The sequence below is a fragment of the Protopterus annectens genome, chromosome 2.part1, assembly GCF_019279795.1.
Source record: "Protopterus annectens isolate FY-2018-M chromosome 2.part1, PAN1.0, whole genome shotgun sequence".
NCBI classification, from domain to species: Eukaryota; Metazoa; Chordata; order Ceratodontiformes; family Protopteridae; genus Protopterus; species Protopterus annectens.
The window spans coordinates 1,012,267,167-1,012,287,159 of NC_056729.1; the positions used below are offsets into that span (position 1 = coordinate 1,012,267,167).

The 19,993-nt window shown below is 38.5% G+C and overlaps 1 protein-coding gene across 3 annotated transcripts in view; it reads left to right on the forward strand.

The window, feature by feature from the left end:
• Nucleotides 1–19,993, forward strand: part of SLC2A9 (solute carrier family 2 member 9) — a 3,818,728-nt gene that overhangs the window by 3,575,780 nt on the left and 222,955 nt on the right. For all 3 annotated transcript variants that reach the window (XM_044062595.1, XM_044062594.1, XM_044062593.1), the window contains exon 12: nt 18,180–18,307. In XM_044062595.1, the coding sequence (XP_043918530.1) occupies nt 18,180–18,307 (128 nt within the window). The remainder of the gene's footprint in view (nt 1–18,179; nt 18,308–19,993) is intronic.

Sequence of the window (19,993 nt, forward strand, 5' to 3'; positions counted from 1 at the left end):
AGCTATTCCTGCACTTACACTGATGGGTGCTGACTAGCATTGAGGGAAAGTCTGAGCTTCAGTATCATTCCCCTCATTTGCATAAGATTGCCTGCTGATGCTTAGTTACAGGTCCCACACTGAGCCTTCCCCATTAGCAACCACTATTCATTGGCCATGTTGTCTTCTGCCTGACATTGAGTATAATGGCAAAATAGTGATTTTGGTTAGAATGCTTATTTCAGGTTATTTTTTATATTTTCATCCCAATCTCGTTTGCTTGCTACTGCCTTGCACTTAAACAGTCAAATTCGGCTAAAAAAAAAATAAAAGTTATTTTTTTAACTGTTTTCCATGCCAGTGGCCATATATGTGGCCACTGGCATGCTTTACACATTATATATACCCTTTATTTGGAGCTGTCATGGTTCTGTTTTATAGTTTGCAAAAATGTACTCGGTTACTAACCGAGTAAATTTCTGCAGATTACACTAGTCCTGCACAGCCGGCTGCTAGTATCCTGGTTCACAAATTCACCAAATTTACATGGTTTTAACCTGCAAATGGGGTAATTTGCATACTGGAGCTGTGTCCGTTCAGGACTAGTGCAGGAGAGCTCGTGCATGTCCCTGCTGCTTATTCCTGGATCACATGGCGGACATATTGCCTGCTGGAACTCCTGCACTAGTCCTGCACACTGTGCAGGGCTTGCTGAATCCAAGGGAATATCTTTATCAGTGCCCAGTTTTATTGTATGAGAGCATAACTGACCCCCTTTATATCTATTTTAAATCTTTCTGTCTCTCACTGCAGAACTTGATTATCACAGGATGTCCCTGCATTTTGTTTCATTATTCCATGTAATGTGTTATAAGTAATAGCTGGGTTGGTGTATAGCTCAGTATGTTTCCTTTGACTCAAATTTAGAGCATAATAAAACAGATGTAGCTTAAATGTGCCCCATTCTGGTCAGAAAGTCCCAGACAATAGTGAAATCTTCTGCCAGAAACTAGGAAACCACTAAGGACTTTCATTTCACTTTGGTTTTTAAGTATGATTTGGTCACTTCTTTGTATGAATGGAATACATGGCTAGTAATCATTGTTGTATTCCAGAATCAACACTGTATGATTTCATAAAGCTTCTGGGATTAATTGCATATCTTTTACCGCCTCCTGCAAATTATGGCTCACCAAGAAAAAAATCCAATCCCCTAGTCAGCCCAGTTTGTGGTGCAAAATAAATAAAGTTTTTCTTGGTTGGGTTCAGGTCACACCAAATATGGCTATATCACTCTCTCTTACCCTTAATAATCTCCCCAGATGACACTAAAAATCACATCCTAACATCTGCCTTATCATCATACATACATATATGTTTTATCGCACTCCATACAGGACATTAAATGTGATGTAATCATAATAAAGTATGTCCCATAGTTTAGTTAAAAGATATTACTAGACAAGAAACTTTGTCCACAATATTACAAAACTATTAAAGGGACCACCTCAAAGGGTATTAGAAGGAGTAGAAGTAAGCCATGCATGAGAGTGCTATAGTGAACTTCAGGTTGAAGACATCACAGATTTCACACAAGATACTACTTGAGCAAGGACAGCATGATCCTGGCCTTGTTTAATAATATCTGTCTCTTTTGGTACAGGATCTAGCCAACATAGTCTGTTGGAACATTCTCCTTCCCATCCGAGACATCTGCCAGGGTTAAACATTTGTTGTCTTGGTCAACAACATGGTGCTGTTGCTGGAAGGAGAGCAGGGATACCTGTTCTCTAGTCACTTTATGTTACAATTCCATTATGTTCTTGTTCTTTTGTTTGCATGGCAATTTCTTGGCAACTTCTAGAGACTGGGCATGGTTTGTTTTACCCTTTCCTCTGAACATAGTTGGTGGGAGGTTATACAATGGGGTCTGTATTAGAAACCCGAAAGCCGAATTACGAGAATACGTTTACATCGACACATAAAGGTCAATGTACGAAAAGAGCGAACAACGTAAATGGTGAAAGGGAGAACACTGAACCTATTTCCTTGGCCAGCAGAGTGATCATGGGGATGATGAATTAAACCTTTTCCCCACTGTAGTGTGGTCTCGGAGTTGGTATATTTAAGTAGGGAGGTGTGGGGGGTGCAGGGGGGCTTGCCCCCCCCCTGCAAAAATGTTTAGAAAAGTGTTTTAGTTTAGGTTTTTTGAGTTGGGTTTACCTTACTTGTATGGCGCTGTTGCTTCTGGTATCACGTTCGGGGTTCTCCCTTTTGCCATTTACGTTATTTGCTCTTTTCGCACATTGACCTTTATGTGTTGATGAATATGTATTTGCGTAATTCGACTTTCGTGTTTCTAATATAGACCCATAGAATAACTTGTCTATCCTGTGTCTTAAAAAGTTTCACTTTCAGAGACTACTAGCAGAGCAGACAAGTGCAGTTGAACCATGAAGCCTGCTCCATTAATCATTTTAGTGTCAAAAAATATTTTCTGTTATTAAACACAGCTGAACTGTAATCTGGGGTGATAAAAACTGCAGCTTTGCCAGTAAAGCACTTATGTCCCAACTCCCTGACAGTCTTCAGAATTTCTAGCCTGTGACTGTAGCTGAAACAGCAAGCAATGAAGTGATTGTAACTGAGACAACAAGCAATGAAGTGTCTAGACTAGTTTGAGGGGTTTTTAGAATTAATGCAGTGCACACATTCAGGTCTAGGGGGTGTGTATTGTCTCAACATGCTGGCTATCATTTACTGTATAAATGCGACAGGGTCTTCATCTTCCAGTCCTTCTGGTAAACCAGTGACCCTTAAGTTGTTGTTGGAGTTGTTCTTCATGTCACCTACTTTTAATACCAATTTCTAATGGCAGTCAATTAGTTCCTCTATTTGATGTGTATGATGTTGCATGGGGTCCCATTTATACAGCAGGACCCAGTGTTTTCTCTTCATTTGGCACTTTACTGTTATTACCTCCAGTTTGGTCTCTACCAGTAGTTGTCAAATATGTATCAGTCATTTAGACCTCTTAGAGAAGTGTAGTAAAGAGTCCTAGTGAATTGCCAAAGGGTATATTGCAAAATATTTATATGCCTTCCCTGTCAGATTTAGTCTTTTACTTGATAGCAATATCTCTGGATAAATTCACAATGTGTACAGATATAGAAATAAAGAAGACTTCTTGAGACATTCGTTATTATTACTAACTGGATGCGAGTGGTAAGTTTATAAATAGTTATTTAGCATTGGCTAGCTTTTAGTGATAGTGGTAAAGAAAATATTTAAGTATTCTGCCAGGCAACATAGAGATGTCTCACTCAGACTATCCAGTCACATGCAAGCCCCAGGAGTGCCCCCAACTATATTTCTACCTTTAAGGGAACATAACAGATCAGCACAACTATCAATGTGGTTCTTATTACTAGTTATCCCTTAAATGAATACTCTCTACTACCTTACCAACAAGCAATGTTTTTATAAGGTATTGTTTTCTAAGACTTGTTGTATATATATATATATATATATATATATATATATATAAAATTTTATATAATTCTGTAGGACTCTGCAAAGTACAATGTAAGTCACATATAATTAGTTTATGTAATCCTAAATGTATGCTAAAGACTGCAATCTTTTTCTTGATGTAACGTCTTCCATCTTCCTGAATTACTCTGCAACAATTACTTTATATGCACATTTATGATATACACTCCTGAATGTGTTTTATAGTGTACAATCAATGGTAGATTTATTTTCATGATGCACACTTGTTTTGATGCGTTACTAGAACATATAATTGTTCAAATTATACTGTTTGTCTTTGAGTAATCTCCCATTAAATGTTTAGTTGTAGGGTTGGTGCTCTACTTGGGCTAACAAAATAAATAATTAATTTCATTAATTAGAATGTGTGTTTATGTGTAGAATCAATAAAATATCTGTACAATGAATTGTAGTGTGTCAAGTCACAGTTCTTGCTAATGTCTTCCATGTATATGTAATAATGTTCCAAATGCTATAAAAAACTTTCAAGGAGAAGGAAAAATAATGTTTTTTAATATATAATTATTTCATAAAAATATTTTTTTAAATATTATATATTCACACCCAATTTGAAAAAGTAAAATCATGCATGTTTGTTTTGAACTGAATCTAAAGATATTTAACTTAGGTATGATATCATATTATAATAATAAAGTACAACTTGATATGTGTTTTGACTAGTTCAACTCCTTTTACACACTTGCTTTCCTTGTGGAATGTGTCCCAGTGTACACTATCTTTGAGAAAAAGTCATATAACTATAATAGTACTCTTCTCTCAGACATACATTGCTTTCAACAAGTTATACCAATGATTGTTCAACATTGATCATGTGGTTGTCCTTTGCTTTCACATATAAAATGCCGTAAAACATACAACTCCATTGTATATATTTGTAATATCTCACCAAAAAGAATATGAAAGACACACTGGTCAGAATAATGTATTTCAGATTGTTTTTGTCAGAGAACAAAGAGTCATATTAATGCCTCTAACAAGTCCTGTGCCTTCACATACAAAATGCCTATTAACCTCCTGCCCCAAATGGCATCCACCTTCTATGTATACTGCTGTTTACTACTGATGAAATTAAAACAAATAATGTCCACAGTAATGTATTTCAACTTGTTGCTCTTGAACACATTTAAATGCCTCCAGCAAGCCAAATTGTTTCATATGGATCATGTAATTGCAATCTGCTTCCCACATAACTTGATCCCAGAAATAGCCTCTTTTTTACACATTTTTAATGTGTGGTTGTAAAAAAAAGTAAAAGAAGAAGTGGTCTCACTAAAAATATCTGCTTTTTGTTCGTAGACTCATAAATTGTTTCTGGACAAATCACATAAATGATCAAAAGTGATCATGTAACTGTCATGTGCTTTGAGACACAACCTGCCTCCCTACATTCCAAAAGTTAGATATCTTCTATGTACACTATAGGCTTACTCTATGATGAAAGACAGCAAGCAAATAGTGGCCCGGATGCATTTCAACATGCTGATCTCAGACATATGTTCACTGGCCTCATCTCTCATCAGCCATACCAATAGTCTCCTCACAGTAATCACCTAAGTGTCATTTGTTTTCATTCACAGACTGAACTTCTTCTTCCAACAGGCAGCCACTTTTGGTGATTACCTGCAATGTCTGATTGTTACAAGCTTAAGAAATTAGGGCAACAGTAATGCATTTTAGCTTGCAGCTACAGGCAGCACATTCCGAGCACAATTAGCATAATAAATAAACAAATAAAAAGATGACAGAATTGCCATGTGAGCAATACCCAGAGATGTGCATGGTTTCCTTCCAATAAAGTCAGTGATATACCTGCAAGCAAACATTGTCTCTGAAGAGTGAAGTACCTGCTGCTCTTAGCAATCAAATGACCAGATATTGCTAGGTAAACACTAAGATTAGTCTCAGGTAGTTGGTATACATAATATCAGGACATGGAATGCATAAATATGTCCTGTAACTGTTTTAAAGGGTAGAGGTAAGAAGTCATGCTAATAAACAGCAGCATCTCTCACTACTGGGTTCTGTTTCCCATTCATTTTAGTATGAACATGTATGATAATTATTTAGTTTGTACCATTACTGTCAGATAAGAATGTTTACTTTGATATCTGCTCCTCCCAAAATCAGAAGTTATCCAGCATTTTCAGTTTGGTAATATATGATGGGAAGATGTTTATCCATTCAGGAAGTAAAATTTAGTAGCCATACAGATAGAAGTATGTGTGGCCATTGAATACAGACCTAAAGCAGGCATCTGTTTTATCACCACTAAGCCACAAAACACTTGTAAATAATTTGCAGTTAATATAAAATCATCCCTCCAATAAATGTAATTAAAAATTTATCCTCTGATTTTTTGTATGACAAACAAACCTGTTGCAAATTACTGCTCATTACTTTCCTTTCAGTTCCTAGCTTATTTCTGCAGCCACTGAAATAATGGCTGAAAATATGCTTGTTTAACATATTAAGAATATGTCAGATTTACAAGCATGTGTATGCTTATTTCATCTTTATGGCTTTTCCATTATTCAAATCAGTCCTGAGAGGGAAGAAAATTTTCAGTCTGAATGATACAGTGATGTCTTTTTAAGAATTTAAGCTATTTTTTTTTTAAATAATGATAGTCTAATAGTGATGCAGTATGGCAGATGGTGTTGTGGGAGCTCACATGTGCCCACTTTTCCTCTGACCACATGACCAAGCAATGGGTATGATATGCATGATTTATTCCCCAGGATATGTCCCTGTATCATATCAATGCTAACTGATGCCCAGTAAACTAGTACTGCCCAGCAAGACAAACAAAAGGACATTAAGATTTGAGATTATTTTCAAATCTGCAACTACCCCCCATAGAAATAAGTTTCTACACTAACTAGCAAAATTATAAAAAATAATCTGTAGACTTTCATATCACTTACTTTGTGTCGTTTAAGTCTGCATTTTATACAAAATCTGTGAATACATTTTTTTTTTCTCAGAAGAAAGCATTCCTTCTTTTGTGTGTATGTGTGCATGTGTGTTTGTGTGTGAAAAAGGCAAATTTACATGCAAGAAGCTTCTACAGAGCATTCATTACAGAAGTAAATAGACTGAATTACTTGCTGCAATAGCAACCGCATAAATCAGTAGCACTGTAAAACTAAAAAGATTATCATTGATTTATCACTATGGTACCAGACATAGCTGGCCTTAGGCATAGGCCAACTAGAAGGCCGCCTAAGGCACCTCTCTAGCAGGAGCAGTTTTCCCAGTATTTATTTGTTTATTTTTTTGTACTAAAGAAATTATTTCTTTAAAGCATGCTGAATGAATACAGGAAAAACTGAAGAGTAAGGCAAACTGAAAAAAGGAAGAAAAAAAGTAGTCTGGATAGTGTAGGTAGACCAGGATGGGAGCATTGGGTGGTGTGAAGGGAGGGGTGCTGTGGAGCCCTTTTACCAAGACCACTGACATTTACACTAATGTTTACAGTTATAAATTGAAGAACGTTAAATGTTGTGCAGTTTCTCTGCACATTCATCTCACTATAAATGACATTTCACATATTGGAATCGGTTGAGACCCACTTAATCATAAATATTTTTTCTGTCTATTTAGGCCCATACTGAAGATTTCTGAAGAACAAAGATTTTGATAGTCTCAGAGCTAAGTTGTTTTTGGACTTAGATACATGGCTTAATTTTCCACTATTGTTGTTGGAAAGAGTCAGTGTTTTCAAAGTGATCACCATACCTTGCTTACTGAATCAGTTGCATACAGTCCCCGCCCTGTTGAGTAGAGAATGGCCCTTTTAATAATTATATCAGTTTGGAATGTTCTCTGGGCAAGCAACCTGGGTATAATCACCCATAAGGAGTTAAGCTCTGTTTTCATAACCACTTGCAGATATGGCAGAATTATGTTGGTATTCATATTTGATCAAAAATCAAGAAATCTAATATCTTGAGTCAGCATATCTTTAATATGGAAGCTGTCTTTCACAACACACCTGAAGACCTAACGGGCATTAAAGAAGAGTCCTAATGCAGAATCTCAAGGAAGGCTTGGTTCTGTCTTTATAAGCATTCAGGCTTTGTGCCAAGGACTAATGTGTAATAACGAGTTATTCATAACCACTTCTGTTTCTGAAATTATTTCCTTGTGTGTAAACTATATGGACATACAATTTGCCATTTAATCACCGATTTCAAACTATTTTACTGGCTGAAGTAAAATTCCAGTATAATACAGTAGGTTCATAGGTTCATAGGTTCATACTAGGCTATCTGCCCTAGGGCATATATAAGCCTGGACAGAGTGTGTTTGGCTTTTGCCACCCATTTTAAATTAATTTTGCTGTGCCCTTTTTCGAGGTTTGTATACTGTGCCTCTGTCTAACAGTGACACAGAAGTGATACCCGGGGTAAACCTATAATCTCCCATCCACTCATCAAGATTCCTCTTAAAGAGAGTCAATGAGGGACTCTGCCTAACCTGAACTGGGATTTTATTCCAAAGTGAAGGGAGCCTCTGGGTTATGAATCTGTCCCTCCAGCATGTCCCATTTATTTCAGTGCTGAGGTTCAAGTCTCTCGAGCACATAGCTCGATGGGATTTGGATTTTCTGAGGTGCAGCATGTCCATTAATTCCGGGTTGGACATGGCTTTATATGTCAGGCACAGATCACCTCTGAGCAGGCGGTATGCCACTGAGTAGAGCTGGAGTTTCTTTAACTGGGCAGCATATGGCATCTGTTTGAGGCTTTGATCCTCTTGGTGAGGTACTTTTGGGGTCTTTCCAGTTGCTGCAGGTGTCTGGTAAGGTACATCCCAAAAGGGGCATTGTACTCAATTATGGGCCTGATGAGGGATGAGTAAAGAGGCACGATGACCTCCCCTGATCTAGATGTGAATCCCTTCATGATTAGGTGGGCTATATAAAATGTTTTTCTAACCACTTTGGCCACGTGGTTGTCAAATGAGAGATTGCTATCAACTTGGGTCCCCAGGTCCCTAATTACTTCTTCTGTACTTAATGGATTACCACCTATGTGGTAATTTGTGGGCACTTTGTTTTTGCCAAAGGGGATGACTATACACTTTTTGGCATTTAGCTTGAGGCCATGGCTCTGGCACCAGTTGTCTGTTTCTATGAGGCCCTTTTGGAGGATGCTTGTGTTGGCTGGAGAGTCGATTATGGCGCCCAGTTTGCAGTCATCTGCGAAATTGGTCAGCCACAGTCCTTCCATGTTGGCCTGTACCTCCGAGAAATATATACCGAACAAGAGAGGTCCCAGGACTGAGCCTTGTGGGATGCCACTTGTAACTGGTTTGGAGTCTGACATGGCTCCAGCAATTCTAACCATGTGTGTTCTGTCCTTGAGCCAGTTTGCAACCCATCTAGTGACATAGGGGTTTATATTTAAGCTGGTGAGCTTATCTATAATGCCCAAGTGGGGTATTGTATCGAAGGCTTTTGCGAAGTCCAGGTAGGCTGTGTGGACCACCTTCCCCTCGTCAATGGCCTTGGTGACTGTTTCAAAGAAATCTACCAGGTTTAAGAGGCAGGATCTGCCCTTAACAAAGCCGAACTGGGTAGGATCCAGTGTCTGTAGGTCCCCAATATCTTTATTTATGAGGTCCATGATGATTCTTTCCATGATTCCTTTGCAGACCAAGCTAGTCAGGCTTATTGGGCGATAGTTTCCAGGATCCGTTGAGGCACCACCTTTGTGGAGAGGGACCACTGTTGCTGTATGCCAGTCTTTGGGTACATATCCTGTAGTAAGGCTGAGATTGAACAGTAGTTTTATGTTTGGGTTTAGCTCTTCTTGGAGTTCATGTAGGATGCAGCCCGGGACACTGTCTGGTCCCACTGATGCTGTGTTTTTTGCTTTGGAGAGGGCGGCTCTTACCTGAGCATCTGAGATGTCAGGGGGGCAGCACTCTGCTGGGATAGATATTTGTCCTTTTGGTGGGGAGGTGGGGGAGAAGTTTGCGCTGAACCTGTCAGCTAGGATGTTGGCAATGTCTGTGGGTTCGATGTATTTTTTGTCATTTTGGAGTAATTCTGAGCATATCTGGGAATTCCCACCCAGGTTCCTAACATAACTAAAGAAAGCCTTGTGATTATCCTTAGTGTCCTGTGCAATATTTCTCTCGAAGCTGGCCTTAGACGATTTTATGAGTGCCCGTAGTTTTTTGCTAATACTGATCAGAGATGCCTTCCCTTTTTGGGATTTTGCTCTATCATGTAATAGCTTCCTCCTTCTATTGTATAGTTTGTTTATGGCTGGGGTCCACCAGACAGGACGTCTGCCTTTGGAGGACGGGGTCTTGGTTTTATTTGGGATTGCATGATCCATGCATTCCTGAAGGTGTTCATAGAATGCGTTTATAAAGGATTCTGCAGTCTGGGCCATATTTTCCACAGGCCCGGGGTCTTTGAAGGATTCCACCTCGGTTTTGAGGAGTGTGAAATTTGCTTTAGAGAAGTTTTTCACTGTGGTTTTCTGGGCAGGGGGTGGGGTCGGGATGTGAATATCCAGTGAGATTAGTTTATGGTCTGATCTTACCAGAGAGGGATACACTTCTGGTCTGGAGCATAGAGTCCCCATGTTGGTGATGATCAGGTCCAGTATATTTTCCCCTCTTGTGGGAGTGGTAACAAGTTGTTCCATAGAATTTGAGTTTATAAATTCTAGGAACCTTTGGGCTAGGGTGTTGGAGCTAGAGTAATGCTCCCAGTCTATGTTTGGGTAGTTGAAGTCACCCAATATAATGGTGTTTGGAGAGACCTTCATATTTTCCAGTGTTCTCAGGAAGGCCAAATGGGGTTCCTGGGTTTGGGAGGGTGGTCTGTAGCAGACTATAAACTGGAAGGCAGTTTTACCCACTGTTAGTTGCACATGGATAGTCTCTGATGTTTCGTGCTGTGCCACCAACCTGGAGGTGTGGGTATCTTTGACGAATATTGATACTCCCCCTCCTTTTGTGGTTCGGTCCAAGTTTTGGGGCCGAAAAGCATGGTATAAGGTATAACCTGGTAGTGCTGGGGTGCTCTCGGGAGCCTTGAACTAGGTTTCTGTTACTGCACAGATATCGATGTTCTCCATGCTAAGGAGAGTTTCGAGTGCATGCATCTTGAGGTTTAGACTTCTGGTGTTGAGTAGCATTACTCTTAGTTTCTTATCCCTTGTGATACCTATGGAGGTGGGTTTGTCTTTGAGCCTTGCCTAAAAAAGGCACTATGGGGGAAGCAAGAGCCTTTGCCAATATCTGAAAGCCCAGGGGTGACAGGTGCAAGCCATCCCTAGCGAAGCATCGTGGCTTGTCGAGCATGTCATCCCAGGCTGACAGGCATTGGATCCCCTTTGAATGACACCAATACTTAAGCCAATTGTTGAAATTGATCATCTTGTCTTCATATTGTGGCATCATTCTTTGTGAGGGTAAGATGCTACTCTAGGTCAGGGTCATACTGGCCTGGGCTACATGGTCAGAGAGCTCCTCTATGTCTCTTTTCATGTAGTCCAGGGAGGTACGTCTCAGGTCATTCACACCAGCATGGACAATGACCGAGTCATATTTGTACTTGCCTTGGAGTGACCTGAGTGCTTGTGTTATGTGGCGGATCCTAGCGCCTGACAGGCAGCTCACCGTGACCTTCTCCTTGTTCAGCCTGGTGAGCAGGACATCAGTGTGCCTGACGATAGAGTCACCTATTACAAGTGTATCAGGTGTCTTGTTTAGCCTTAAGGGCTGTGACTGTTCGGCATACTGGCTTTGTGAGCTATGTGTTGCATGTGTTTTGTTTTGAGGTAGAGGTTGCTTGAGTGTCTGCTTTGGAGGTCTCTGCTGCTTAGGCAGATTTTTATTTAGAGCCTCCGAATATGTTTTTGTGTGTTTATGTGTTTGGTTTGCTGTCGTGGTAGGTCTATGTGAGACTGGAATTGTAGTGAGTGTGGTTTCCTTCTCCTCCTGACTGGTTATGCCAGTACTGAGTTGAGAGAGCTTAGCCTCCAGTTTGGCTATATGGTTGCATCTCTCACATGTGTTGGAATTTGTTGGGAGGAGGAGAGGGTTGTCTGTGTACATGAGGCAGTTGTAACATTGCCACAAGATTCCCAGATTCACCAGCTGGACTGGAGAGGAGATTGACAACTGACCTTTGGACATGCTAGAATAGTATTGGGAATTCCTTTATAATTGAAAATAAGGGCAAAATGGGGAACAAGGTACTCAAGGGAAGTTTGTGAGGGTGTAGTGCTTTTAATTTTTTAGTGCTGACTTATATAATTGCTTTAATGAGCAAGTGCCAGGTAACTTAAATGCAATGTGTTACAGGTAACTTAAAACGACAAACAGTAACTTTCTTTCAAGTGAAACAAGGAAATAAGTACAGTAAGCAATGCAGATATCACTAGGGATCCACAGAAGCGCTGAAAAGCCACGTTTTAGGGGGAATTAGCCTTTCAGAGAAATAACAAGCATACAAACAAAGCTAGATTCAGCAGGCCTGGATCTAGTCTATGCTACAGCAAACAAGGTGTACTAATTTCAGTAAGAAACAGTTCAAATATGCAGGCACTATAAGCCTTTAACCAGAAATTCCCAGCTCAGAAGGGCAGAGTCCAGCCTCTCCTCCCACAAGAGTGCAGACCACAAACCTTCTTAATGTAAAATAACTGGCCTGAAGCCCAAGTGCTTAAACCAGAACTAATACACTTTTAGAATAACAGACACTGAGCCCTCAATCAGCAGTTCCCAACTTAGAAGGATGTAAACTACCTGTCCTGCCACCACAGTGCAGGCCACAAACCTTCCTAATGTAAAACAACTGGTCTGAAGCCCAAGTGCTTAATCCAAAAGACTTAGAATGATAGCTACACTTTAATCAAGTTACTACCAAGCAGTAATAAATACAATTGAATACTTTAAAGAATGCCTGGATTAGTGCTCAAGTTATACAAACAAAGCTAGATTCAGCAGGCCTGGATCTAGTCTATGCTACAGCAAACAAGGTGTACCAATTTCAGTAAGAAGCAGTTCAAATATGCAGGCACTATAAGCCTTTAACCAGAAATTCCCAGCTCAGAAGGGTAGAGTCCAGCCTCTCCTCCAAGAGTGCAGACCATGAACCCTCTTAATGTAAAATAACTGGCCTGAAGCCCAAGTGCTTAAACCAGAATTAATACACTTTTAGAATAACAGACACTGAACCCTCAATCAGTAGTTCCCAACTTAGAAGGATGTAAGCTACCTGTTCTGCCACTACAGTGCACACCACAAACCTTCTTATTGTAAAACAACTGGTTTGAAGCCCAAGTGCTTAAACTAAAAGGCTTAGAATGAGTTACAACAAGCAGTAATAAATACAGTTGAGTACTATTAAGATGACGCAAAAGCAAAATAAAGTAGGAAGAAACACAAATACAGTAAAAGCAGATAACATTTTTTTTTTTTTTTGAGTGAGCAAATGAAATGGGCCCAGGAGTTACAGGACAGAAACAAGTGCAAATAGAATAAAACAAGTAGAAAAGATCTTCCTCTAATTCTACAAATTAATGAAGATTATATTATGTGAAAATGTAAGTGGTCAGTTAAACTATTCAACTGGGTTGCTGAAAGAATAAACACATTTTATTGAACTACTCTGTTCTGCTGTGAATGATGCATTTTATCTTAGAGTCTACCTGTAGAAAATTAACAAATTAATTTATTGATCTAAGACTGGCCTTTATGTTAAAAATACTCTGGCCAAAACTGAGGTTATCTTTCATGACAACTCTTTCTTCTCGCATGCAGTGTGCAACCTATACCTGGGATTCAGAAAAAATCATTCAACAGTTGAGTAAAGGACTTACTGCTGTTAAGTCCATTTAGACGATTTCAGAAAATGCATTTCATTGACATCTTTAGCCATAATAAAGAAGACTTTATTATCAGCTAATATATATGCCTAAGAATTACACACACACACACACACACACACACACACACACACACACACACACACACACACACGCACACACACAGTCTCTTCCTCACACATCCACACACTTAACCCCACCACCACCAAGTCATCTCCACTGAACTTTCTCTATACTTAACCTGCAAACAGTTGAATGTGTGACCGCCATCTTTTCACCAGGTTGATTAACTCACCCAGCCATATTAAGTAATAGGTATTTCTTGGGGAGACCATATGGCTATTTAGCATTAGCCACTCCCACAGAATGTCTCATTAACATACATCATATCGTTCCTTATTGAACGTTTTAAGTACTAGTCCTATGACTTTGAAATATACCTTTAATTCACAGAAATCTTAATTTTTTTGTAAATGTCATAATTAAAGCAGGTATGAGTCTTGATAGAAAGCCTGATTGGGCATGAATTAAAAAAATGAACATGAAAAGGGAAATTTTGTTAAAAAAAAAAAAAAAAAAGGAGAAAATTCTAGGAGCTATTATAATTTAATTTTCTTGCCTGTCTATTTTATATGAAAGTTGTTAAGGAATATTAGCAAATGCTGAAGTAAAGGCATGACTTTATGCATTAAAAACAGTATGAGGACTAGTAACATGGGAGGGAATTGTGACTATTGTTCCCATGAAATACAAGCCTACTGAGAACATGTTGCCAGCAGTGCAAACAGTTATGTTTCATTAACCTCATGCTTTCGTGACTTGCAGCAATAAGTGGAAATCGAGGGAGCTCCTGCACAGGTTAGTATGCCAAGAGTTAGGAGGGAAGTCTCTAAGATCATGTAGACTGATTTACTCTCTTATTATCAACTGTCAGCTTTCTGCAGCACAAACAAGCTAATAAAACCCACCAGACAAGGGAATGAAAAATCTGTGGGGAGCTTACCTTGAGCTGAAGTGTACAAATGATGCAATTAGGAAGATAAAAGGGAGATATTGTCCAAGGTCCTGGACAGGGGGGCAGAGTATTTGGAGGGGTATTGTTAAAGAAAATATTAATTGCATTTGATACAAGCTAGAAGGCTTAGAGCAGACAACTCTTATGCCAGGACTAAGACATCAGTGGTTGGATTCACAGCAGATAACTTTGAAAGGAAAATAAGTCAACCAAACTGAATTAGGCTGGTTGGCAAGATATTCCTCAGGTATGTATCTGAAAGATGACCCTATACTGTTGAAATCCTAGCATGTGGAGAATAGTAATAGAGAGTTGTCAGGCTGTAGGTGTGAATTTTTATTATCCTACATTTTTAAAACACATCCTGAATGCAGTGCCTGAAAAAGTTTATTTATTTATTATTATTATTATTATTTTTATTATTATTATTATTATTACATGTAGTATTTGTTTTCTGTGGTAGAGCAGTGATCTATGTGGACCTTTTTCATACTCAGTCCAGGAATGGTGTCTGATTAAATGACTTGCTCAGAGTCACACATTTAGGTAATGGAGGCTGAGGGAATCCAACCTTGCACTATTGAACCACAGGACTAAAGTCATTTAAGTGTGCAAAATGTAGGGAGTGGGGTACATATAGATGGACACAGAGGTTGATGAACATAATCTTACAAGGAATAGTGGGAGGGGTAACTGGTTGCCACATACTTTAGAGTTCATTTTGGACATCTAAATTACTCAGAAAGATATGTTGGCAAGGCTTTTTATTTAGCTTTTTATATTGATCTTAAAGTGAGCTCAGACCTTTGGAAATAAAAATTAGTATTTACTGTAATGCTAACTAAGAGCTGAGGTGTGCACGGGAAGAAAAGGAGCCAGTATGCAAAACCTCTAAACTGAAAGCTGATTAAGTGGACTAGGAATGCATTTTGCTGTACGTTAAAAGAGTTAAAGTATAAGATGTAAACTGGCATCAGGAGGAGTAGGCTTTGAAAGCTGAATCTGATGAAGACATTTAGCTGAATTCTTCTGTTCATGTTGTTTATGTTTACAGCAGACTTTATAAGATGTTGGTTAGACTGGAGAAAATGATTCTTCGGAGAAAAAGTAGCATTAAAATTATTAATGGAGGCAGCTGTCTTGTAGATGGGCAAACATGAATATGCTGCTATATTTCCATGATGTACCAGGGTTTTAGTTGGACTGTTTATTACTGATGAGGTTGGTCTGATGGAGAATGAAGTGAGGTGGGTATGACACAGTCACTACAGAAGAGGAAGAAGAGGCAGGCAATTTTGGACTATCCCTGTAAGAAGATCTATGGACTATAAATTTAGGAGGTTATAAGGTTCAAGGAAAAGAACACTTTCCAAAAAAATAAGTAGAGTTTGGTAGTAAACCCCTAGGGGATAGTGAAGGATGAGATAATGTGGAGCTGACGAATGACTCAGACAAGAGAGACAGAGTGACGGAACACTCAGTAAGGTGAGCTGAATGTTGTGGTGCCTAATTTAGAACAATAAATATGAAGGCAGAAATCATTTACCCAATAGAGCGGGTACAGCTGAAGTCTCATTTTAAAGCTCTGTTTGGTGTTTGGGAATGTTTATATAACAGAGAGTACTAACATCGATTACCATACATTGTTTTATATAATCACATTTTTGGTAGGATCAGGTTCTGCTTCTTCTTCCCACTGAGTATTGGGATAAACTCCAGCTCTTCCCAGTGTCCATGAACTGGATAAAGTGAATTATTGAAGAATGAATGTGAATACGTTTTTTGTAATATCCTACCGATATTAACAACGTGCTGCTGTATTTAGCAAAACACATTCTTAAATATATTATCTGTACCTTTATGGGCTACATAATAACCCACAGACAGTGATTCTAATTTATTGTATGTTTCAGTAATCTGGTAGTGACATCCATATGGTGCAATGTGCATTTTGTCTTACTTATTTTATGCTATTTAAGTGTGTTTTCCACCCATTACTTTTTGTATTACTATATTATATTATATAATGTAATTGATGTAAGGATAATCTGAAAATATCACATTGTATTTGTCCATTTTATTTGTGTCTAATTTCTTTATGCAACAAAGTGATATCTGAAAAGGAAGTCAGTGGCATATTTCAACTACTTAAAAAAAAGATAAATGCATGTTGCTTTGAAAAAAAAAACACAAAATTCTCAGTCACGTCAAAAACTGAACTATTCTTGTCATTATTAATGTACTAAAAAGAATCACTCGTGCAGATAGAAATGTTTGATAGCACTGGTAGAAGAAGAGAAATTGTGTCACGCATTTGGAGTTCATTTCTCCAAAACACCTACATGTTATCACTGGACACTTGCAGCACATACATGATGCTACCACGGGACACTTACAATCTCACCTTTCACATGAGTTCTCCTTTCTGTCCTTCATTATCTTATCTTTTTAGTAGGTACACTGGAGCATTCCTTTGCAAAATGTATCACCATCTGTTCTGTTTTCAGACAGCAGTTACCAAATTCAAACCAACTGCATTGGCAACTGTAAAACACTCCCACTGTAGCTATCCTTCTAGTCTTGCAGTTGTCAAGAATGTGCCAAAAAGTATTTTTGTTGTTGTCATCAACCCCCCTTTTTCTTATTTTGCATGGAATGGGAGTGGCTTATCAACATTAGTCAGTGTGACCAGATCAAACAGAACCAATGTTTATTCTGCCGGGTGGCAAGCTGTGATGCAGTCAAGCCTCTTTTTCAAAAAAATCTGTAGTACCACTTGTGAAGTATATTTGGCAAACAGATCAATTTATATCCTATGTGCTTATTTACAAAGAAAATAATACTGAGATATAATAAATCTATATTAATGGTAACAGAACAGAGAATCTTAACTTTTACAGTTGTTATCCATAGTTTTGTTTTTAGGTTCTGCACAGGAAAGGACACACATGTTCTCAGACACGTACACTTTCAGACAATTCTGTTGCACTCATGATTCATAATACAGTTATTAATACAGTTATGTGATGCTGATGCATCACATTTACATGTATCACATGCACATGCCGTGAGAGTACATATTTGTACATTTCAAAAATTCATGGAACTCCGGTCCGCTAATGATTGGCAGTAGAGTTTTACATGCTGGCTTGCCGGGCCTAACGCACAACCTTCAACGAAGGAACGCCCATTCACGCATGTCGCCACACAGAAGACGCTCTAACTGAGAATCGAACGGGCAACGTCTAACTGTGAGGCGACAACGCTACAACAGCACCACCACCTCAGTACTGTGGTGACCCCTAACCAGGAAAAGCTGAAAGACACAAACAAAATTGGTTAGAAATCAAAATGTAATATGTTAAAGTTAACAGTTTTTAATGTATAGTCAACCAAGTGTGCATGCAGGGTGGGGCATGTGGGTATATGTTTTTGTGTGTGTGATTGTGTGCACATACATACACATGCACATGCATGCAACGTATTGCTGTCTAAAATATGTAAATCATGTACTTTTTATCTTTATTTTGTTTTCTTTTATACACTGTTGAAATCATCAAGCCATAATGCCTTATAAACAAAGGATGATAACACATTTGGTGACATCATCCGTACCGAAACCTCATAGTTGGACTAGGAGTTCTAATGCACATCTTTTTTGTACTCCTTCCTCTAACACAGAAATGTGGACATAATGTTGAATGTTACTGGGTGGCTAATACTACAGCGGTTATTTTACTCCTTTGTTTTTCTAGGTGGAATTCCTTTTATCCTAACTGGAGAATTGTTCCAGCAGTCTGATCGGCCTGCTGCATTTTTGGTTGCAGGGAGTGTGAACTGGATATCCAACTTCATAGTGGGGCTTGTCTTCCCTTTTATACAGGTACATGTACTAAAAGTACTGCATTAATGAAGCTAACTGTGTGAGGGACTCCTGAATTCAGAGATAAGTGGTTTGTATTCAGCAGAGTGCAGTATGACAGAAAAGTTCATTTCATTGCCTTTCCAATTTTGCAAGCCTTCATTAAATATTCATACTCATCAGCTCATGATAGCTTAAAAGGAGGAACGAGAACAGGGGCTATCAGTCATTTCCCTGTAGTAGCTGCAGACAGTCAAGTAATGAGCCATACGTATGTGTTCAGTCCTGAACACAATTATGCAAAACTTTTACTAATTTTTGAACTATAATTACACACAGAGTGGAACAATAAGTGAACATAAACCCTGCATTGTGCTAGTGACTTTCATTTAATTGTCTTTTATGCACTTGTATTTCCATGTATTTGCCCATCCCATTTTCATATTTTTGCAGTTAATCTGAAATAGATATTTAGCAACACAAGGTGCAAGCTGTCATACCACAAAATGCAACATGCTTGGCTACAGTTTTTGTGAAGACTTTACTGCTTATATCTGAAAAATAATGTATTTTATCTGCTGATGCATACAATCTGTAGTGCTATTTCATTGTCATTGGGTTACCGTAATTGCTGGAAGGCTTTTATTGTAACGTACTGTGACAGCAACAGCAGCTAAGTATTATCCAACACTGTTTGCTGAAAGTAACTACCTTCTCCTTCCCTTATTCTTGGAAATTACTTGTAAATCACCCTGATTTGGTAGCTAGCCATGCCATATCACTACTTCTAAGTGTAATCCTTAGCCCATACCCGACAGGAGCATTCAGTTATAAAGGGTTAAAATGTGTGAGGTAAGAAAATGCCTTTTCACTGCTAACCTAGCAGGCACTCCAAAAACTGAAGGTGTTCCAGTTATGGTGTTCCACTTATATTTCATTGCCTAGTAGCAGATGTACTTTCTTGTGCTGACACCATTCTGTTCATATATAGATTCTGAAGATATACTGTGCCCATGTTTTTTTTTCATTTGTTAAGTAGGCATACCCTTCAAATCAGATAAAGAACAAAACAGCAAACTGCACCATTTTTTCTTCATTTGTTAAACAGATATATCTTCCAGCTCAAATGAAACATCAGCGTACAACTATTTTTTTTCATCTGTTAAGTAAGTATTCCCTTCTATTCAGATGAAACATCTGACAGCATTTTGGTACTATTATTTTGGTATTATCAGCAAGTATACTTTTTTGGTCAAACTAATCATTCAACTAACATACTGTAATCTTTTTTTTTTTCATTTAAGTATGTTCTCCCACTAGCCACAGTCTTCTTTCAGAGGTGACATGAGAACAATGTCTGGTTAAGTGAATTGCTGGTTTGGTTACACAGTAACTAAATGGAGCCTAAGGGACTCAAACCCTTGACCACATGGTGAAGCTTGCCAAAAGCTCACAGCCCTAATCTTCTGTGCTAAAGTGAGAGACTCAAACTTCAGATTTATCTGTTCAGTGGCAGGAAGCCCAGATACTTTTCATTTACAAGCTCAAACCAGCACTTCTGGTCATTACCCTCTGTGTGTTATCGCCATTGGTTAATGACATATAGAATCTACTCTCTAAATAAGTTCTTCACTATGAAGGAAATAGTTTAATCACCTCAAATTGCCAAAATGGTTTCAGATCAGGCCACGGAGATGAAATTACTTT